Source organism: Tamandua tetradactyla, chromosome 10 (assembly GCF_023851605.1).
Source record: "Tamandua tetradactyla isolate mTamTet1 chromosome 10, mTamTet1.pri, whole genome shotgun sequence".
Lineage (NCBI taxonomy): Eukaryota > Metazoa > Chordata > Mammalia > Pilosa > Myrmecophagidae > Tamandua > Tamandua tetradactyla.
In genome coordinates, this window is record NC_135336.1 from 102,122,202 (window position 1) to 102,146,716 (window position 24,515).

A 24,515-nucleotide genomic window follows, 5' to 3' on the forward strand; every position below is an offset into this window, starting at 1 on the left:
AAACATGCAAATTTCTTTGTCTTTACCATCATCAAGACACAAGGGGGAGATAGAGTTATATTTAAATAAGCCTGCAAAGATAATGTGCACAACAATGGGTATAATGCAAAATGCGATGTAACGAGGCAATCAGTGCCACTGAAAACATGGACTGAATAATCAATACAATAAAAGGCAGCCATTCCTGTGTAGACAGAAAGGTTCTGCTGATTATTCAGATTTGGCAACAAAGGTACATTTGAGGAGAGACTATAAATAATTAATGTTTCTTGGGACAAATATTTGTTATTAATCTTTATTTATATGATTGTTTTCTAGAGAGCACATTTATTTTCAAAGCTAATTCTGAGACAAGTAGAATAAGGCACATACAGAGGAAATACCTTTTTTCAGTGTGCTAGTAAGAAGTTCTGTTCATGCAGGGCAAAAGAAAGAATATTAAGCAAAGACCCAAATTTCAGGCACATATAGATATGCACATATTGTCTTCACATTTAATTTTGTGTCGCATATATTAAGTAGATAAATCCAGGGACATATGGCCACATCAAGCAGTATAATTCCTCAGAAAACCCCTGACATACTGAGAGGTATGGTAGCTTCGGCCAAAGCGTTTTGCAGAGTTTGGCTTGTGACGAGACGGTTGAAATGTTGCTTCACGGTTTGTGTTTTCTAAAAGAAAGGGAAAATATTTAGAGAGAAGATCTTTAAAGAGAGACAAAAAATGTTTACCAGAATCTTCAGAATTTAACATCCATAAAGGAAAGCATTTCACTTTTATCCTATAAACCCACTACTCATCATTTGTTCCAAATGCAAGGACAGAAAATTACATTTTTCTCATGGAAAACTGGGCCAATATCATATTCTTTCCCTAGAATCATGCACATCAAACACCATGAGGAATTCAGCACCCCCAATTAGAGTGTCCCTACTGCATTTCCATAGAAGAGGGAGACTGAATTTACAGTTTCGGTCCTGGGTCCCGGAGGAAGAAATTTAAATAGGCTGTGGCTAGTTGAAGACGGTATGAAATGGCAACTTTGGGGAGGTAGAATTCTGAATCTCAGACTATATATTACTTCTCCCAGAACTCACCATCAGTTTAGAATCTGACTTTAATTCCCAATACTGGAAATAAGAATTCTTTCATAGTTCCATTCATTGCCATGTTGTCCCTAAAGCCACCTTTTTAAATCAAATGCCTGGAATATCCATGAGCTAGGAGATGAGTTTGTCTTTTGACGCTGAATATGGCAGTCACTGCTTTACCATGTAACTTTTTAAAACAGATTATTGAATCTCTCTGGTGGGGGGGGGAGTGGGGGATGAAATTTAAGGTGCTGTCTGGTTCACTCCTTCAGAATCAGGACTTTTGACCTCACACAGGCTTCCGTGGGCTGGACTCCAAATAGAAGTGCCAAAGTAAATGGGCAAAATGTGCTGGCCACAAGCTGAACTGTGACCTCTACTGGAGCAGGCCTAAGCCAGCTGGCTGCCTTAAGGATTCCCTCTTGGCTGTGCCATTTCACAAGCAATAATTGTTTTTATAATTACATTAAATTTCCATAATTTCTAAAGAGCTTTACAAGCAGAAGTGAACAGGCAAGGAATTAAAGAGCTTTCAAATATTTATGAAGCTTTCACGGTGGTGGTGTTTTTTGTTTATTTGTTTGTGTGTGTGTGTGTATATATATATAAGTATTGGGTTAATTTTAATTTTCCACCATTTTTCACATAGAATTTTTTAAAGTAAGCATGCCAATTTTCATCCCTTAAAAATGGGACTGTAACCGAGAAATCAGGACATAAGGGATGATTTTGATTACTGAACCATTATAAGATACTCCATTTTGCTTTCTGGTACACTGGAATGGACAGAGGGAGACTCCTGAAATCTCTAAATTGTAATCCAGCTGCCTTGATCTCTGATCATGATTGTATAGCCTTTATCTTCTGCCCCTGTGAATGTAAAAACCTTGTGACTAACCTTCATTTGTACCCAGTTATCCAGTTGTTCAACTTTAGAGCTTATAATCACTAAAGACAGCCCCTAATGTTTATTAATGAAGGGTCTAGGGTCAGCCCAGAACTAACCCAACCCAAGTCCAAAGTTATCTTGATGACCGAGACGGGACCTAACCAAAATGGGCCCCCCTGACATGTGCGGTAGCTTCGACTTTAACCTACAAGTCACCTCCTACCTTTTTCCACCATTCTCTTACATACATTCTGAGACTAAGTATATAATCAATTTGTGCGCATGCCCACTAATTAGATGACTTTTAATTATATCATCTGGGGCCACCGTGCTCATTATCCTAAACCCTGCCCATCTTTTCCCTAATAAAACTATCAGAATTATTGCAGTTTGGGGAGACAGATTTTGGGCCACTAGGTCATCTGCTCTCCTACCCACCTAGTAATAAACTCTTCCTCTCTTTGAAACCCTGGTGTCTCAGGAATTGGTTATTGAGCCTGTCAGGCAAAAGAATTCACAACCTTTGTCCAGTAAGAGGATTGTTACCAAAACCTGTGGGCCTTCAAGTAGAGGTCAGTGTGTCCACAGCATGAAAGAGATTACTTGGGAAAACAAGCATGCTAGATTTGCCTTATTTTTTTTTAATTAATAATAAAATCTTACTGTCCAATAACAATCTTATTGGCTACTCTCACCAGCTCCAAGATTTCCCAAAACCATGACAAGCAGTTTTCTTAGAGAGGCGATTCAGATTATTCAAATTGGTTCTGGGTGCACAAAGCAATGCCTTGTTAGCCAATATTTACAAAGCACCAAAGATTATTTTGATCACTTTTTCCCTTTTCCCGTGGAGCCCTTTTGTCTACCTTTCACTAGTCGGTCACCAAGTTTTACTGCAGACCTTTAAAGACCAGCTATGTGCTGAGAGGTTAATCCCTCACTATAACTCTCTGCCCTGGCTCCCCTGATATCAACACCCCAAAGCTCTGCCTTAGATTTTTTTATTGGGGCATAATATGAATGGGAAGGACACTAAAAAAAAAGAAAAGACCCCGATACTACCAGAGCGAAAATGTAAGTCCCACTGCCCTAGGAAATCAACTCTTGCAGCAGCATTTTTCTTCCATCACCCCACAGCCACCGTTGTGAATTTGTTAGGTTATAAGCTGCTGCCACAGTTATGAACATCAACTGTCCCACCGGTCAATAGAGGAGTCCACGAAATAGAATGCTAATAAAGGGACTTCTTAGGTAAGAGTTATGTTAAGGAAGAGACGGAAATAACTAAAAAACTCTTCCTCACCTCCAAGTAGCTTTCTCCTAGAAATCACATCAGCCACAGCATTCTGTGCCTAGTGCCTGAGAAATGGATCTGATGGATTTTATGCACCCCAAGCCTCCAGAAAGGGCTGAGGAGGGCCTTGGCGAATGCAGGCCGAGGCCCGGGATGACACACGTGTATACTGGAAATGGAATTTATTTTTCTCCTATCACCAAGTGAAACGTAACATAAACGTACACTGTAATAACAAGTTCTTTAACTCCAGAAATATGTAGTTACCTGGAAAACCTGAAGAAATAAAGCATGAAAAGGCCTAAGAATCTTCTCCTTCTTCTCCTGGCTCTTCTTCTCCCTTTTCAGCCTCCTCTTCCTCTCCCTCCTCTTCCTCTCCCTCCTCTTCCTCTCCCTCCTCTTCCTCTCTTGCTCCTTCCTCCGTACTTTCTTCCATCTTAACAAAAATTACGTTATGATTGAGGAGGATGTGAGTTGAAAGAGACAGTGAGAAAAGAGCGTAAAATCTCAGACTGGAGTTCAGGGCCTCCCACATCCTACACCAACATACGCACATACACACATGCGGCACACAAGTGCGCGTGCAAACACGCAAGGTCCTAATCTCTCTACACACAGACTCCAGAGGGATACGTTCATTCTAAGGGGGTTCACGACTTCTCTAAAGCATATGGTTTTATTCATATTAATGTACCATTCTCATCAAACTATCTTTGAAAATTTGGAAGGCAGTTAGAAGAATTTTAAAAAAGTCAGGAAATGGAATTTTTTCAGGAAGGATAAAGGTTTTAAATGCCTGAACTGTATAGATCTTATTACAACAAGCTAATTTCTTCAAGCTGAAGTTATGAGTAACCTACATATACACACATATATATATAACCTGTAATTGTTTCCAACCTATTTTGTCTTATTTTTTATATAAAATGGGATTTTCAAAAACAGAAGCTTACCAAGCAAGAAGAAAATAAAGAAATAATTATTGGAAAGATATAACTTACTGATCATGAAAAATGACAGTACAGAACGAGTTGCAAATAACCTTTTGGTCCAAGAATAGGGCTTTGTTTGACATATTAGCATTAAAAATAATAAGGCAGATCTATATTTACTGTCCCTTCAAAAAATATAGATAAATTGCATGAAAAAAGTTGATTACAAAAAAAAAATAATGAAAGGTTTTTGGAAACATATAAATGAGTAGGGCATAGCTAGTAGATATCTTTGGGTAATGGAGGTAACTATTTTCATTTTCTTCTTTTATATGTATTTTCTAAATTTTCCATAAAATTGTTTTATTTTCCATAAAACAGTTCCATTAATTATTTTGTAATTTCAAAAATCAACAAATGTTCCCACTGACATCTGGGACCCTTTCTAATGTTGAACCCTTTTCAATGCTGATCAACCTCCATTGAAACCACTAGAAAATACATGTGACTTTGGTGAATTATTTTCCCTATCCAGAAATTCTCAATCCAATCTACATCTCTAATTAGCATTTTTAATGATTAATCCAAAAGAGTTCAAAAAGAATATTCTTAAAACTGTTGCTTTCAGACCAAGAAGGCAGAATAAGGTACTCCAGAGTGCCCTTCCCCCACAAATCTTTGAAGAAAGAGCAAAATCTGGCAGAGCCATTTTCCTCAAAAACTCCAGAACAGGGGAGAGTGCCAAGATGGGGGCTTAGCAAGGTGTGGGATTTAGTTCGTCCTCCAGAACAGCTGCTAAACAGCCAGGAACAGTACAGGACAACTGCTAGGGCCACATCAGTGACTGGACACACAGCGTACCCCAGACTGGACGAGCTGGACCAGCTGCAAGACCCCCCAGAACCGTGAGTCCCCCAAGCCATGGCGGCTGGTGCCCCTCCCCCACAGGCTGCTTCCCAGAGGGGACAGGAAAGGAAAGGGACTTTACCAGCAGCAGGGGCTGAGCGCAACTAAGCTTCAAGTGTGGAATTAATTCACAAATTCTGACAACTAAAAATAGGCCCCCAGCTCAGGTGAACCTGGTCAAAGCGGAGGTTGCTGATTTTTGCCCCAGAGCCAAGGGGGCAGGGCTGATGGAAAAAGAAAAAAAAAAAGAAACAGGTTTTTTGGATCGGAGAGCACATAATACTTGAAGGGTCTGGGCCCTGAAGGAAAGGAGGGGGCACATAGGATCTGAAGGGACACAAAGCAACATACCAACTCATGCTCTTGATTGGCAAACCTGAGGAACAAGGGTCCTGCTCTGAGAAGGACTTTTCTCTTTCTTTTTTTGTGGCTGTGTTTCTACAAAGGCTGGACTGCCTTTGGATACATTGCAGGACTTCTCAGGCTGCAACTGCCCCAGGCATAGGCAGAAACAAGCTCTTTTGAGGGCTTGTCTGGAGCCTGTGCCTTCCCCAGGGGAGGGGTGGGGCCCAGCTCAGGTGGAATCCCTCTCTCAAGGAATTCAGACCCCAGGGCTTGGAAAAGTGAAGCAATTAAAACCAGCCTACAACCTCTCCTCTGTCTCCACCTCGCCCCCAGCAGGGACAGTCTGCTGAAGTTAAAGGTACTGCATCACCTTATGCTGGTGGGACCTGCAGGCAGACAAGCGCCTCATACTGGGCAGGACAGGAAACTCACAGAGTCGAGAGACTTCACGGGAAAGTCTTTCAACCTGCTAGGTCTCACCCTCAGCAAAAATTAGACACAGGTGACTCTTTCCTCCTGACAGGAGACCAGTTTGGTATGGGAAAATCCGGCTGGGGTCTATAATACCTAAGCAGGCCCTCCTAAGGGTGGGGGTGGGGGGGCAAAAGGCACCATACAGGCAGGGTAAGAAACAAGAAAACAAGAACTGAAAAATTCTGCTCTGTTAAACAAAACTTAAGCTAGTGGTCCAGAATAAGCTGAACTGAATGTCAAAGAACAGATACACAACAAAGTCATCTGGCAAGAGCTAAAAGAAGTGGAAACAATCTCCAGAATAAACTAATTAAGGTAATTAAATGCCTAGACGCTAGCAAAACATAACAAATCACGCTAGGAAAATTGAAGATATGGCCCAGTCAAAGGAACAAACCAAGAATTCAAATGAGATCAGGGAGTTGAAACAATTAATTCAGAATGTTCAAACAGACATGGAAAACCTCATAAAAAATCAAATCAATGAATTGAGGGAGGATATAAAGGCAAGGAATGAACAAAAGAAATGAAAAGCCTGAAAAACAAACACAGAATTTATGGGAATGAAAGGCACAGTAAAAGAGATGAAAAAACAATAGAAACCTACAATCAGTCAGATTTCAAGAGGCAGAAGATAGGATTAGTGAACTGGAGGATGGAATATCTGAAATCCAACAAGCAAAAGAAAATATAGGGAAAAGAATGGAAAAATATGAGCAGAGACTCGGGGAATTGAAAGACAATATGAAGCGCACGAGTATATGTGTTGTGGGTGTCCCAGAAGGAGAAGAGAAGGGAAAAGGAGGAGAAAAACTAATGGAGAAATTATCACTGAAAACTTCCCAACTCTTATGAAAGACTTAAAATTACAGATCCAAGAAGTGCAGTGTACCCCAAACAGAATATATCCAAATAGATGTACTGCAAGACACTTACTAATCAGAACGTCAGAGGTCAAAGAGAAAGAGAGAATCTTGAAAGCAGCAAGGGAAAAGCAATCCATCACATACAAGGGAAGCCCAATAAGACTATGCATAGATTTCTCAGCAGAAACCATGGAGGCGAGAAGACAGTGGGATAATATATTTAAATTACTAAAAGAGAAAAACTGCCAACCAAGAATTCTATATCCAGCAAAATTATCCTTCAAAAATGAGGGAGAAATTAAAACATTTTCAGACAAAAAATCACAGAGAGAATTTGTGATCAACAGACCGGCTCTGCAAGAAATACTAAAGGGAGTACTAGAGGCGGATACGAAAAGACAGGAGATAGAGGTGTGGAGAAGAGTGTAGAAATGAAGACTATCAATAAAGGTAAAAGAAGAAAAATTAGATATGACCTATAAAATACAAAAGGCAAAATGGTAGAAGAAATTACTACCCATACAGTAATAGCACTAAATGTTAATGGATTAAATTCCCCAATCAAAAGACACAGACTGGCAGAATGGATTAAAATACAGTTAATCTATATGCTGTCTACAGGAAACACATCTTGGACCCAAGGATAAACGTAGGTTGAAAGTGAAAGGTTGGAAAAAGACATTTCATGCAAATAATCAGAAAAGAGCAGGAGTAGCTATACTAATATCCAACAAATTAGACTTCAAATGTAAAACAGTTAAAAGAGACAAAGAAGGACACTTAATGTATTAATAACAGGAATATTCAACAAGAAGACATAACAATCATAAATATTTATACACCAAGCCAGAATGCTCCAAAATACATGAGGCAAATACTGAAAACACTGAAAAGAGAAATAGACACATCTACCATAATAGTTGGAGACTTCAATTCCACCCTCTCATCAATGGACAGAACATCTAGACAGAGGATCAATAAAGAAACAGAGAATTTGAATATTACAATAAATGAACTAGACTTAACAGACATTTATAGAACATTACACCCCATAACAACAGGAATCACCTTTTTCTCAAATGCTCATGCATCATTCTCAAGAATAGACCATATGCTGGGTCACAAAGCAAATCTCAATAAATTTTAAAAGATTGAAATTATACAAAACACTTTCCTAGATCATAAAGGAATGAAGTTGGAAATCAATAATAGGCAGAGTGCCAGAAAATTCACAAATATGTGGAGGCTCAACAACATACTCTTAAACAACCAGTGGGTGAAGGAAGAAAGTATAAGAGAAATCAGTAAATATCTTGAAGCAAATGAAAAATGAAAACACAACATATCAAAACTTATGGGAGGCAGCAAAGGCAGTGCTAAGAGGGAAATTTATTGCCCTAAATACCTATATCAAAAAAGAAAAAAGGGCAAAAATTGAGGAATTAACTGTTCACTTGAAAGAACTAGAGAAAGAACAGCAAACTAACCGCATAGCAAGCAAAAGGAAAGAAATAACGACTATTAGAACAGAAATAAATGAAATTGAGAACATGAAAACAATTGAGAAAATCAACAAAACCAGAAATTGGTTCTATGAGAAAATCAGTAAGATTGATGGACCCTTAGGAAGATTGACAAAAAGAAGAAGAGAGAGGATGCAAATAAATAAGATCAGAAATGGAAGAGGAGACATAACCACTGACCCCACAGAAATAAAGGGGATAATGACAGGATACTATGAACAACTTTATGCTAATAAATACAACACTGTAGATGAAATGGACAACTTCCTAGAAAAACATGAACAACCAACGTTGACTAGAGAAGAAATAGACGACCTCAACAAACCATCACAAGTAAAGAAATTGAATCAGTCATTAAGAAGCTCCCCAAAAAGAAAAGTCCAGGACCAGATGGCTTCACATGTGAATTCTACCAAACATTCCAGAATGAATTAGTACCAATAATGCTCAAACTCTTTAAAAAAACTGAAGAGGATGTAAAGCTACCTAACTCATTCTATGAAGCCAACATCACCCTCATACCAAAACCAGACAAAGATATTACAAAAAATGAAAACCACAGACCAATCTCTCTAATGAACATAGATGCAGAGATGATAAAGAATACAAAAAGCAATAAAGAGAACCAACAAAACCAAAAGCAGGTTCTTTGAAAAGATCTATAAAGTCAACAAACCCGAGTAGACTGACAAAGAAAAGAGAGAGAGAGAGCATACAAATAACTGAAATCAGAATTGAAAGACAGCGTTACTACCCACCCCACTGAAATGAAGAAGGTCATAAGAGGATACAATGAACAACTTGTATGTCAACAAATCACACAACCTAGATGAAATAGACAATAGAAATACACAAACTGCCTATACTGACACGAGAAAAAATAAAAGATCTCAACAAACCAATATCAAGTAAAGGGATTAAATCAGTACTCAAAAACTTCCCAAAAAAGAAAAGCTCCAGGCTAGATGGCTTCACTAGTGAATTTTACCAAACATTCCAAGTAGAATTGAAACCAATCCCCCTCAAATTTTCAAAAAAAATTGAAGAGGTTGGAACACTACCTAACTTATGCTATGAAACCAACATCACCCCTCATACCAAAGCCAGTTAAAGATACTAAAGAAAAGAAATATTACAGACCAATTTCTTTTATGAATATAGCTGCAAAAACCCTCAACAAAATACTTGCAAAGTGAACCCAACAGCATATTAAAAGAACCATATACTAAGACCAAGTGGGTTTTATCCCAGGAATGCAAGAGTGGCTCAACATAAGAAAATCAATTAATGTAATATACCACATTAACAAAATAAAGGGAAAAAAAACAACATAATCATCTCAATTGATGCATAAAAGGTATTTAACAAAATCCAGCACCACTTCTTCATAAAAACACTTAGAAAAATAAGAATAGAAGGAAATTTCCTCAACATGGTGAAAAGTATATATGAAAAACCCAGAGATGACATCATTCTCAATGGTGAAAGACTGACAGCTTTCCCTCTAAGATATGGAAAAAGAGAAAGATGCCCACTGTCACCACTGTTATTCAACATGGTGCTAGAAGTTGTAGCCAGAGCTGTTAGGCAAGAAAAGGAAATAAAAGGCATCAGAATTGGAAAGGAAGAAGTAAAACACGATCCTATATATGGAAAGTCCTGAAAACTCCACAATAAAGCTACTAGAATTAACAAATGAATCCAGCAAAGTGGCGGGGTACAAGAGCAACAAGCAAAAATCAGTACTGTTTCTATGCACTAGTAATGAGCAATCTGAGGAGAAAATCAAGAAAAATATCCATTTACAATAGCAACTAAGATAATTAAATATCTAGAAATAAATTTAACTATGGATGTAAAGGATTTATACATAGAAAAGCACAAAACTTTGCTAAAAGAAAAGAAATCAAAGGAGACCTAAATAAATGGAAGGATACTCCATGCTCATGGATAAGAAGATAAAATATTGTTAAGATGTCAATTCTACCCAAAATGATTTACAGATTCAACACAATTTCAATCAAAATTCCAACAGCCTACTTTGCAGATATGGAAAAGCCAATCATCAAATTTATTTGGAAGGGTAAGGGGCTCCAAATAGCCAAAACCAACTTGAAAAAGAAAAACAAAGTTGGAGGATTCACACTTCCTAACTTTAAAACTTATTATAAAGCAACAGTGGTCAAAACAGCATGGTATTGGCATACAGATAAATATATTGACCAGTGGAATCAAATTAAGAGTTCAGAAATAATCCTCACATATATGGCCAATTGATTTTTGACAAGGCTGCCGAGCCACTCAAGGGGAAAGAATAGTCTCTTCATCAAATGGCACTGGGAAAACTGGATATCCATATGCAAAAGAATATATACAAAAATTAACTCACACCATATACAAAAATTAACTCAAAGTGGACCAAAGACATAAATATAAGAACCAGAACTATAAACCTCCTAGAAGAAAATATAAGGAAGCATCTTCAGGATTTGTATTAGTCAACAGTTTCTTAGACTTTATAGCAAAAGTATGAGCAACAAAAGAAAAAATAGATAAATGTGACTTCACCAAAATTAAAAATTTTTGTGACTCAAAGGACTTCACCATGAAAGTAGAAAGATAATGTATAGAATGGAAGAAAACATTTGGAAACCACATAATTGATTAGGTTATAATATCAAAAAATATATAATGAAAGCCTACAACTCAACAACAGAAAGTCAAACACCCCAATTTAAAAATGGGCAGGCGGGCCGCGGTGGCTCAGTGGGCAAGAGTGCTTGCCTGCCGTGCCGGAGGACCCCGGTTTGATTCCCGGCCCCAGCCCATGTAAAAAACAAACAAACAAACAAAATATAATAAAACAAGAAAATGTTTAAAAATGTTTCCCTTTCTTCCTCCCTTCCTTCCTTCCATCCTTCCTTCCTTCTCTGTCTTTCCTTCCTTTCCTCCCTCTCTCTTTAAAAAAAAAAAAAAAAAAAAAATGGGCAAAAGACTTGAATGGACATTTCTCCAAAGAAGATATAAATGGCCAAAATTTACATGAAAAGATTCTCAATATTATTAGCCATTAGGGAAATACAAATCAAAACCATAATGAAATACCATTTCACATCTACTGGAATGTTTACTATTTTAAAAACAGAAGAAAACAAGAGTTGGAAAAGATGAAAAAAATTAGGAACACTTATTCATGGTTAGTGGGAATGTAAAATGCTGCATCCTCTATGTTAGATCGTTTGGTGTTTCCTTAGTAAGTTAAATATAGAATTACCATATGACCCTTTCCTCTCACTTCTGGGTATATATCCAAAAGATTTGAAAAAAGGGATTTAAACAGAAATTTGCACACTAATTTCATAGCAGCATTATACACAACTGCAAAAGGTGGAAGAAACCCAGTCTCCACTAACTGATAATGGATAAACAAAATGTGGTATATACACGCAATGGAATATTATTCAGCCATGAAAAGGAATGAAATTCTGATACCTGCAACATATACACCCATATACTCTGTATGTTCTGCATAATTTTTCTGTAAACCTACAATTTCACTAAATATATATATCATAATATAATATCTATATTAATATAATAATATATAAATATTAACACACACAGTATGGGGGCATGGGTCAGAGTTTCTGATTCATTAGGTCTTGATGGGGCCTGAAAATGTACTTTTCTAGAGGTTCCCAAATGAAGCTGATGCTGCTAGTCCTGGGACCGCACTTTGAGAACTGCTGCTCTAATCTATATTCTTTCCCTTAAATCAGTCTAACTGATTTCCAGAGTATGGTGTGTATTCACTGCTCGTACTTTCAGCTAGTAGAGAAAGCCATGGAATCAAGAAGCTGAAATCAAAGGAACCTGGAAGAGAAAGGAGATACCAGGAGGTGCCACCATATGCCGTGCCACGTGTCAGGGGAGTCAAGGATTGCCAACAGCCAGTCTTCAGGAAAAAAGCATCGTCTTGTTGATGCTTGATTTGCACATTTTCTCAGCCTCAAACTGCAAGCTAATAAATTCCCACTGTTTAAGCCAACCCATGTCATGGTATCTGCTTTCAGCAGCTTAGAAAACTAAAACACCACCAATTCAAGTTCACACTATGCACTGAAGAATTATCAATCATGCAGATTTCTACATTTTTCTAAACCCAACAGTTTTATGAATGGTTATTAGCCAAAACAAAAGAATAAACAAAATACACATTATTAAAAATGGGACAAGCCTTGGCTCAAAACTGGAGGACAGTAGAAAGTCATACAGGAATAGCTGTTAGTTCCGACTTGTACAGGCCAGCTGTCAGCAACTGCGGAGGGACCTAGCACTTTTTATTAATATCTGAGTTGATCTTAATTTCCTAAAAGATACATTAGAGAAAGGAATTGCTCAGAGAATTTGAAGAGATCAAGGGAGCTTTAAAGAACTCTGTTACCATCTCTAAATCCTCCAGAAGGTAGGCTCAGTGGAGCAAGTACTTTTTTTCATTGTTCCATCCCCAGCACCTAGAATTCTGCCAGGCACAAAGCAGCACTCAAATTGTCGATAAAATGCTGAAGGAGTGCATTTGTGTAGGCTGCTCCAGCCTCAAATCCTTCTCGGGATGAGGCAGGATATATTCATTAAATAAATAACTTAAACTTACATCCTTAACTCACAAAATCATAAAATATCAGAATTAGGTAAAGCCTTAAAAGTCAACCATGTTGCAATATCCCCATATATCCCAGAGTAATCTGGCCAAAAGATTTAAAAATATTTGTAAAGTCCCCTTGAGGGACTGGGGAAAATGGTGGGGGAAATATTAAACCTCCCACCTGGGAAAGACCTGATATTATCACAAACACTGGGGACTGCCAAGCTGAGGGGCCAGGGCCTTGATCTTGGGACTTGCCTTTAAGAAACTTATTCCTACAAAGGAGAAGCTTAGCCTATTCATGATTATGCCTAAGACTCATCCCCAGGGAACCTCCTTCTTGCTCAGATATGGCCTCTCTCTAAGTCAGTTCAGCAGGTGAACTCACTGCCCTCCCCCCTACATGGGACATGATGCCCAGGGGTGTAAATCTCCCTGGCAACGTGGGACAGGACTCCTAAGGATGAGTCTAGCCCTGGCATCATGGAATGAGAAAGCCTTCTTGACCAAAATGGGGAAAAGAAAAGAAACAAAATAATTTCAATGGCCGAGAGATTTCAAATAGAGATGAGAGGTCATTCTGGAGGTCATGCTTATGTAGCATACAGACATCGTGTTTCAGTTTGGGGGGTATTCAAGTAGCTAGAAGGAAATATCTGAAAATATTGAACTATAATCCAATAGCTTTGATTATTGAAGATAACTGGATAACTATAGAACTTTTAAGGTGTAACCATGTGTGCCAGTTTGAAAGTATTATGTCCCCAGAAAAGCCATGTTTTAATTCTGATTGAATCTTGTGGTGCAGACAGAGCCTACAGAAATGACAGTAGCCTCAGAGCCAAAAGAAACTTCATAGCAGAGCTGACACAGATGTGGACACGTGTGGAACAGAGATACAAACGTTCGGAGATGCTTGGAGGCCAGCAGATGTCTCCATGAAACATTAAGCAAGCCAAAAGCTGGAGAGGCAGAGGCCCACGTGACGAAGGTATTCTTAACCCGTGGACCTTCCTTGAATTAAGGTGACCTCTTGTTGGTGCCTTTATTGGGGCATTTTCATTGCCTTAGAACCATAAACCTGTAACTTATTAAATTCCCCTTTTTAAAAGCCTTTCCAGTTCTAGTATATTGGGTACCAGAAGCTAGCAAACTAACACACCATGTGACTGTGAAAATCCTGTGACTGACACTCTCTTTATCCAATGTATGGAAAGATGAGTAACAAAAGAAAAAGACAACAAATAAATAATAGGGGAGGGGGTTATGGGATGTTTTGGCTGGTTTTTTTAACTTTTATTATTATTTTTTTTGGAGTAATGAAAATGTTCAAAAATCTATTGCGATGATGAATGCATAGCTATATGATGACACTGTGAACCACAGACTGTACAATGTGGATGATTATATGGTACGTGAATCTATAATATACTTCAATAAAATTGCATTTAAAAAGTCAGCCACATACAATGCTTGGATTGACTTTTATGTTTGGTCAGCTATTACATTAACAAAAAGCTCTTTTTTAAGATAATTGTCAACACATAGTCAACTAAGCCAAGATCTTGAAAAAGGACAGAGTATTAGCCATTAACTTGACAAAGAAAACAACTTAAAATAATTTTACCATATTGATTTTCTAAGGAAGCTACTAGAGAGAAGTCTCAGAAGTGGGCAGTCTTAGAACCTTGAACAGCAGCTATTTTTGCTGGGAACCTGGCCAGGAAGCAGGCTGCTGAGGTGGCACATGACCAGAACTGAGGGCAGGTGTCAGCAGTGGTGAGTGTCACGTAGTGTGGGGATTAAGACAGGTGGCTGGCATGGGAGGAAGCTGAGGGCTGGACCAGCATGACCAGCACAGGGCAGCTGACCTCAGGAAACCTGGAGACAGAAGGACAGCAGCCAAGTGAACCTAATCTTCAGGCACTCCAGGGACCCAGCCACAGACCTGTGAGCTCTTCAACAACCCATATCAACATCTGCATCTTGATAAAGCAACATTCCTGTCCCAGTTTGAAGCTATTATGTACCTCAGAAAAACCATGTCTTTTTTTTTTTTTTTTTTTTTTTTTGAAAGACAGAGAGAAGGAAGGAAGGATAGAAGGAAGGAAGGAAGGAAGAAAGGGAAACATCTTTAAACATTTTCTTGTTTTATTGTATTCTGTTTCTCCGTTTTTGTTACATGGGCTGGGGCCGGGAATCGAACCGAGGTCCTCCGGCATAGCAGGCAAGCACTTTGCCCGCTGAGCCACCGCGGCCCGCCAAAACCATGTCTTTTAATCCTCATTCAGCATTGCTGGATATCTTTTGTATTGTTTTCATGGAGATGTGTCTCTACCTATTCAAGGTAGAGTTTCTTACTGGAGCTCTTTAAGAGGGAACCATTCTTTAAAAAGCTTGAGTGCCAACAGAGGCAAGAGAGCCCACACAGCCAGAGATCTTGGAGATGCAGAAGAAAAACACCCCTGAGGAAGCCTTATGAAATAAGAAGCCAGGAGAGAAAGCTAGCAGGCATTGCCATGTGCCTTTCCAGCTGGCAGAGGTGTTCTGGATCCACCGGCCTTTCTTGAATCAAGATATCTTTCCACGGATGCCTTAGTCTGGACATTTTCATGGCCTCAGAACAGTAAACTTGCATCTTAATAAATTCCCCTTTTTAAAAGCCATTCCATTTCTGGTGTATTACATTCCAGCAGCTTTTACAAACTAAAACAATTTCACAAGACTGGTTTTGGAAGAAGATGAGAACAGTGATTGCCATATCATAATTCTGTAGCCAACACAACTATGTGATGATATTGTGAGCCATTAACTGTACACCACGTATGGAATGTTCATATGCTAAGAATGTTTGTATGTTGTTTTATCAATAAAATATTGTTTAAAAAATTATATAACCAGTTACACCAGGTCTTGAAAGATTTGAGGATAAAACCTTGGAGTTGTCAAAGAATACAACTTAAAGTAATTTTACCTTGCAAGTAAAATAATTTTACCTTGATAAAAACCAACCCATACAACTAATTGTTGCAATGTACTTTAAAATGCACTGCTTTCTTGTATACATGATATTTTTCACACAAAAAAGAAAAAAACGAGAGAAGGAAGAGTATAATAGAGAAGACAGGATTTAACAAATGAATATGACTTTGAATCAATACACTGATATTTCTTTTGGTCTCCAGTTTCTTGGAACGGCTAGAAGAAAAAATGAAAAATTGTGGAACTATAACCCATACCAAACTTTAAAATCCGTTGTATAACTACTTGTTAAAATGTACTTGGAAATTTATTGGGTTTTTTGTATATATATTTTAGTTTTCACAATTGAAAAAAGGTTAGGGGCAGGTCACAGCGGCTCAGCAGACAGAGTTCTCACCTGCCATGCCGGGGACCCAGGTTTGATTCCCGGTACCTGCCCATGCAAAAGAAAAAAAAGTTTAGGGCAGTTCAACGGTGGCTCAAAGGCAAGAATTCTTGCCTACTAAGGAGGAGACACGGGTTCAATTCCCAGAGCCTGCCCATGCCAAAAAAGTTTAAAAAAAAAAAAAACCAACCCATAAACATGAACAAGTTGCAGTGGTTTGCTAAAGCTACCGGAATGCAATACACCTGAAATGGAATGGCTTTTAAAGAGGGAATTTGTTAAGTTGCAAGTTTACAGTTCTAAGGCCATAAAAAATGTCCAAACTAAGACACCCAGAGAAAGATACCTTGACTCAAGAAAGGCCGATGGGTCCAGAACACCTCTGTCAGCTGGGAAGGTGCAAGACTGGCATCTGCTGGGGTCTTTGGCTTCTGGTTTCAAATAGCTTCCCCAGGGGCATTTTCTTTCTGCATCTCCAAATGTATTGTTCTCCAAGCATCTGCATCTCAGGTTTCTCCAAAATATTTCCCCTTTTAACGGACCCCACTAAACTAATCAAAACCCACCTTGAACGGGTGGAATCACATCTCCATCTAATCAAAACACCACACCCACAACTGAGTGTGTCACATTCTCATGGAAACAATCTAATCAAAGGTTTCCACCCTAAACAATAGGTCTGACCCCACAAGATAGATCAGGATTAAAACATGGCTTTTCTGGGGCATTTAATAGTTTCAAACATGCACACAAAGTTTCTGGACCATAACAAAGTTATCAAGATATATTCCTTTCTTAGATAATGCCCAGAAGTTGAGATTACTTTCTGGTTTCCTCCTTTATTCCCAAGGGAAGTATTCACCAAACATCCTCTTCCCTCCTTAGTCCCTCACCCTTCACTGTGTCATCAGGCCAGGCTCCACGAGGTCCACTCTTTCCAGGGAGTCTGAAGTTAAAGGTAACATCTTTCTTGTCACCAGTAAATGGTCTTTTCAGCATTCACCTTCCCTGATGTCCCAAATGCTGGCCCTCAGCTGTTATCAAGTAATAATATACCTTGGCACCTTTGTTTAAGAATCATCGAAGGTTGGGAATGCGCTCCAAAAAAGTCCATTTCATTGAAGGATATAATGGTTTCAGTTTTTTTAAAAAAAATTATGGTAGTACACTTAGACAAATATCCCTCCCTATTAAAATGAAATTGTGGACTTCCGGAGAAGATGGCGGCTTAGTAAGATGCGCGGATCTTAGTTCCTCCTCCAGAACAGCTACTAGAGGAGTAGAAACGATACAGAACAGCTCCCAGAGTCACGAAACAGATCAAAAAGACAGCGTACCCCATCCTGGAACGGCTGACTGGCTGAGAGAACCCGCTCCGTTGAGATCGCTGAGGGACGCGGGCTTCACCGGGCGGGGCGGCAAGCGGACGGAGTTCCTCCCTTCCCCCTTCCCGGGCAGGCTGGGAGAATTGGACAGGCGGTCCCCTCAAGCTGTGGCGGCTGGCGCCCACACCACGCGCGGCCCCCCGGACAAACTGAGAGAATTGGATCGGAAATCCCCAGGCCGCGGAGAACGGTGACGGGGGGGGGCCCGTCCAAACACGTGACTCCCCGGGAACGGTGCACTCTTCCGGGCGGGCCGCGGTGGCTGGCGCCCTCCCGCCATGCTTGGCGTGCCGGGCCGACTAGGAAATTCGGATGGGCGCTCTCCCGGGCTGCGGCGGCCGGCGACCCTCCCTGCGTTCGGACCCTGGGCCGGCTGGCACTCTTCCAAGCCGCTTCGGCTGGCGAACCTACCCGACAGCGAGAGTTTTCCAAAGTTAAAGGACCCACAGCACCTTTTACTGGTGGGACCCGCAGACAAACGTGTGCCACGAGCGTCACCTACGGGGCAGGATAAGAAAAACAGATCCCAGAGATTTCACAGAAAAATCTTCCAAATTGTTGGGTCCAGCACCCAGGGAAATCTGACTAAATGCCCAGACACCAGCAGAAGATAACGGATCACGCTAAAAAAATTGAAAATATGGCCCAGTCAAAGGAACAAACCAATAGTTCAAATGAGATACAGGAGCTGAGACAACTAATGCTGAATATACGAACAGAAATGGAAAACCTCTTCAAAAACGAAATCGATAAATTGAGGGAGGACATGAAGAAGACACGGGCTGAACAAAAAGAACAAATAGAAAAACTGAAAAAACAAATCACAGAACTTATGGAAGTGAAGGATAAAGTAGAAAAGATGGAAAAAACAATGGATACCTACAATGATAGATTTAAAGAGACAGAAGATAGAATTAGTGATTTGGAGGATGGAACATCTGAATTCCAAAAAGAAACAGAAACTATCGGGAAAAGAATGGAAAAATTTGAACAGGGTATCAGGGAACTCAAGGACAATCTGAACTGCACAAATATATGTGTTGTGGGTGTCCCAGAAGGAGAAGAGAAGGGAAAAGGAGGAGAAAAAGTAATGGAAGAAATTATCACTGAAAACTTCCCAACTCTTATGAAAGACCAAAAATTACAGATCCAAGAAGTGCAGCGCACCCCAAAGGGATTAGACCCAAATAGGCGTTCTCCAAGACACTTACTAGTTAGAATGTCAGAGGCCAAAGAGAAAGAGAGGCTCTTGAAAGCAGCAAGAGAAAAACAATCCATCACATACAAGGGAAACCCAATAAGACTATGTGTAGATTTCTCAGCAGAAACCATGGAGGCTAGAAGACAGTGGGATGATATATTTAAATTACTAAAAGAGAAAAACTGCCAACCAAGACTCCTATATCCAGCAAAATTGTCCTTCAAAAATGAGGGAGAAATTAAAACATTCTCAGACAAAAAGTCACTGAGAGAATTTGTGACCAAGAGACCAGCTCTGCAAGAAATACTAAAGGGAGCACTAGAGTCAGATACGAAAAGACAGAAGAGAGAGGTATGGAGAAGAGTGTAGAAAGAAGGAAAGTTAGATATGATATATATAATACAAAAGGCAAAATGGTAGAGGAAAATATTATCCAAACAGTAATAACTCTAAATGTTAATGGACTGAATTCCCCAATCAAAAGGCATTGAATGGCAGAATGGATTAAAAAACAGGATCCTTCTATATGCTGTCTACAGGAAACACATCTTAGACACAAAGATAAACATAGGTTGAAAGTGAAAGGTTGGGAAAAGATATTTCATGCAAATAACAACCAGAAAAGAGCAGGAGTGGCTATACTAATATCCAACAAATTAGACTTCAAATGTAAAACAGTTAAAAGAGACAAAGAAGGACACTATCTACTAATGAAAGGAACAATTCAACAAGAAGACATAACAATCATAAATATTTACGCACTGAACCAGAATGCCCCAAAATACGTAAGGAATACACTGGAAACACTGAAAAGGGAAATAGACACATATACCATAATAGTTGGAGACTTCAATTCACCACTCTCATCAATGGACAGAACATCTAGACAGAGGATCAATAAAGAAATAGAGAATCTGAATATTACTATAAATGAGCTAGACTTAACAGACATTTATAGGACATTACATGCCACAACGGCAGGATACACCTTTTTATCAAGTGCTCATGGATCATTCTCGAAGATAGACCATATGCTGGGTCACAAAGCAAGTCTTAACAAATTTAAAAAGACTGAAATCATACACAACACTTTCTCGGATCATAAAGGAATGAAGTTGGAAATCAATAATAGGCAGAGTGCCAGAAAATCCACAAATACGTGGAGGCTCAACAACACACTCTTAAACAACGAGTGGGTCAAAGAAGAAATTGCAAGAGAAATTAGTAAATACCTCGAGGTGAATGAAAATGAAAACACAACATATCAAAACTTATGGGACGCAGCAAAGGCAGTGCTAAGAGGGAAATTTATTGCCCTAAATGCCTATATCAGAAAAGAAGAAAAGGCAAAAATGCAGGAATTAACTGTCCACTTGGAAGAACTGGAGAAAGAACAGCAAACTAATCCCAAAGCAAGCAAAAGGAAAGAAATAACAAAGATCAGAGCAGAAATAAATGAAATTGAAAACATGAAAACAATAGAGAAAATCAATAAGACCAGAAGTTGGTTCTATGAGAAAATCAATAAGATTGATGGGCCCTTATCAAGACTGACAAAAAGAAGAAGTGAGAGGATGCAAATAAATAAGATCAGAAATGGAAGAGGAGACATAACTACTGACCTCACAGAAATAAAGGAGGTAATAACAGGATACTATGAACAACTTTATGCTAATAAATACAACAATTTAGATGAAATGGACGGGTTCCTGGAAAGACATGAACAACCAACTTTGACTCAAGAAGAAATAGATGACCTCAACAAACCAATCACAAGTAAAGAAATTGAATCAGTCATTAAGAAAGCTTCCCAAAAAGAAAAGTCCAGGACCAGACGGCTTCACATGTGAATTCTACCAAACATTCCAGAAAGAATTAGTACCAACTCTCCTCAAACTCTTCAAAAAAATTGAAGTGGAGGGAAAACTATCTAATTCATTCTATGAAGCCAACATCACCCTCATACCAAAACCAGGCAAAGATATTACAAAAAAGAAAACTATAGACCAATCTCTCTAATGAATATAGATGCAAAAATCCTCAATAAAATTCTAGCAAATCATATCCAACAACACATTAAAAGAATTATACATCATGACCAAGTAGGATTCATCCCAGGTATGCAAGGATGGTTCAACATAAGAAAATCAATTAATGTAATACACCATATCAACAAATCAAAGCAGAAAAATCACATGATCATCTCAATTGATGCAGAGAAGGCATTTGACAAGATTCAACATCCTTTCCTGTTGAAAACACTTCAAAAGATAGGAATACAAGGGAACTTCCTAAAAATGATAGAGGGAATATATGAAAAACCCACAGCTAATATCATCCTAATGGGAAAAAATTGAAAACTTTCCCCCTAAGATCAGGAACAAGACAAGGATGTCCACTATCACCACTATTATTCAACATTGTGTTGGAGGTTCTAGCCGGAGCAATTAGAGAAGAAAAAGAAATAAAAGGCATCAAAATTGGAAAGGAAGAAGTAAAACTATCACTGTTTGCAGACGATATGATACTATACGTCGAAAACCCGGAAAAATCCACAACAAAACTACTAGAGCTAATAAATGAGTACAGCAAAGTAGCAGGCTACAAGATCAACATTCAAAAATCTGTAGCATTTCTATACACTAGTAATGAACAAGCTGAGGGGGAAATCAAGAAATGAATCCCATTTACAATTGCAACTAAAAGAATAAAATACCTAGGAATAAATTGAACCAAAGAGACAAAAAACCTATATAAAGAAAACTACAAAAAACTGTTAAAAGAAATCACAGATGGAAGGGCATACCGTGTTCATGGATTGGAAGACTAAATATAGTTAAGATGTCAATCCTACCTAAATTGATTTACAGATTCAATGCAATACCAATCAAAATCCCAACAACTTATTTTTCAGAAATAGAAAAACCAATAAGCAAATTTATCTGGAAGGGCAGGGTGCCCCGAATTGCTAAAAACATCTTGAGGAAAAAAAACGAAGCTGGAGGTCTCGCACTGCCAGACTTTAAGGCATATTATGAAGTCACAGTGGTCAAAACAGCATGGTATTGGCATAAAGATAGATATATCGACCAATGGAATCGAATAGAGTGCTCAGATATAAACCCTCTCATCTATGGACATTTGATCTTTGATAAGGCAGTCAAGCCAACTCACCTGGGACAGAACAGTCTCTTCAATAAATGGTGCCTAGAGAACTGGATATCCATATGCAAAAGAATGAAAGAGGACCCATATCTCACACCCTATACAAAAGTTAACTCAAAATGGATTAAAGATCTAAACATTAGGTCTAAGACCATAAAACAGTTAGAGGAAAATGTTGGGAGATATCTTATGAAACTTACAATTGGAGGCGGTTTTATGGACCTTAAACCTAAAGCAAGAGCACTGAAGAAGGAAATAAATAAATGGGAGCTCCTCAAAATTAAACACTTCTGTGCATCAAAGAACTTCATCAAGAAAGTAGAAAGACAGCCTACACAATGGGAGACAATATTTGGAAACGACATATCCGATAAAGGTCTAGTATCCAGAATTTATAAAGAGATTGTTCAACTCAACAACAAAAAGACAGCCAACCCAATTACAAAATGGGAAAAAGACTTGAATAGACACCTCTCAGAAGAGGAAATACAAATGGCCAAAAGGCACATGAAGAGATGCTCAATGTCCCTGGCCATTAGAGAAATGCAAATCAAAACCACAATGAGATATCATCTCACACCCACCAGAATGGCCATTATCAACAAAACAGAAAATGACAAGTGCCGGAGAGGATGCGGAGAAAGAGGCACACTTATCCACTGTTGGTGGGAATGTCAAATGGTGCAACCACTGTGGAAGGCAGTTTGGCAGTTCCTCAAAAAGCTGAATATAGAATTTCCATACGACCCAGCAATACCATTGCTGGGAATCTACTTAAAGGACTTAAGGGCAAAGACATAAACGGACATTTGCACACCAATGTTTATAGCAGTGTTATTTACAATTGCAAAGAGATGGAAACAGCCAAAATGTCCATCAACAGACGAGTGGCTAAACAAACTGTGGTATATACATACGATGGAATATTATGCAGCTTTAAGACAGAATAAACTTATGAAGCATGTAATAACATGGATGGACCCAGAGAACATTATGCTGAGTGAGTCTAGCCAAAAACTAAAAGACAAATACTGTATGGTTCCACTGATGTGAACCAACATTCGAGAATAAACTTGGAATATGTCATTGGTAACAGAGTCCAGCAGGAGTTAGAAACAGGGTAAGATAATGGGTAACTGGAGCTGAAGGGATACAGACTGTGCAGCAGGACTAGATACAAAAACTCTAAAATGGACAATACAATAATACCTAATTGTAAAGTAATCATGTTAAAACACTGAATGAGGCTGCATCTGAGCTATAGGTTTTTTTTGTTGTTGTTGTTGTTGTTTTGCTTTTTGTTTGTTTTTGTCTGTCTGGTTGGGTTTTTTTGTTTGTTTGTTTTTGTTTTTACTATTATTATTACTTTTATTTTTTTTCTCTATATTAACATTCTATATCTTTTTCTGTTGTGTTGCTAGTTCTTCTAAACCAATGCAAATGTACTAAGAAACGATGATCATGCATCTATGTGATGATGTTAAGAATTACTGATTGCATATGTAGAATGGTATGATTTCTAAATGTTGGGTTAATGTCTTTTTTTCTTTTTTCCGTTAATTAATTTAAAAAATAAATAATAAATAAATAAATAAATAAAACGAAATTGTGCAAGTGCTTCCAGGTGCACATTTAGGGAGCATGGGTCCAGTGGGGAAGAGCTGGTAGTGCCCATGACACTCACTTAGCTAGCTGGCTTGTCACTTGGTTTAATACTCAGTGGTAGGAAGTATTATTATTATTATTATTTTTACCATTGCACACTGTAAAATTGATCTTAAATCATACTGAATTCAGGTCAAAAAATGGTGAACTAAATAAAGGTCTGTCGTCCAGTTAGCAGAAACGCAACAGTGTCGATTTCCTGGTTTTACTATTGTCCTGCAGCTCTGTAAGAGGCCACCACTGGGGGAAGCTGAGGGAAGGCCACCCAGACTCTTTGCACCATTCTTGCAACTTCCTGTGAGTCTATAATTATTGCAAAATAAAACATTTTTTAAACATTTTTACTCCTTGTAGTAAACTATGTGGCTGATGTTAATTTGTGTTTTGTTTTCCCTATTAAGCAAAATTGGGGAGGGGAAAAGAGAGTTCTTTTCTGCCGAGAAGACTGCCATGTGTCTGTTCTGATTCTCTGCCTCTAGGGAACAAATTAAAAGCCTTGGCTTTGAAAACCTTGGGCTGATAAAGGAGTTGTCTTTATATAGAATAACGCGGTTAAAGACTTGAAAAGTGAATTTGATAATGCAATTTTAATAGCATATTCATCTAAAATAAAAATAGTTTTACCTGCAGTCATTTCTTCATTTTAGCCCATACGAAACTAACAAATTTGATTTTTTTAAATGTATATCAGAGTTCAGAAGACTATAATTAACTTTGTAAAGGGCTCACCATTTAAAAAAATACAACAGAGAGAACCTCCAAGCTG

At 38.5% G+C, this 24,515-nt stretch overlaps 1 protein-coding gene across 2 annotated transcripts in view; it reads right to left on the minus strand.

The window, feature by feature from the left end:
- Window positions 1–281: 281 nt before the first annotated feature.
- SH3BGR (SH3 domain binding glutamate rich protein) overlaps window positions 282–24,515 on the minus strand; it is a 64,661-nt gene continuing 40,427 nt past the window's right edge. For both annotated transcript variants that reach the window (XM_077119056.1, XM_077119055.1), the window contains 2 exons: window positions 3,543–3,711; window positions 282–672 (listed from right to left, as the gene is read on the minus strand). In XM_077119056.1, coding sequence (XP_076975171.1) covers window positions 3,577–3,711 — 135 coding nt within the window. In that variant the 3' untranslated portion in view covers window positions 282–672; window positions 3,543–3,576. The remainder of the gene's footprint in view (window positions 673–3,542; window positions 3,712–24,515) is intronic.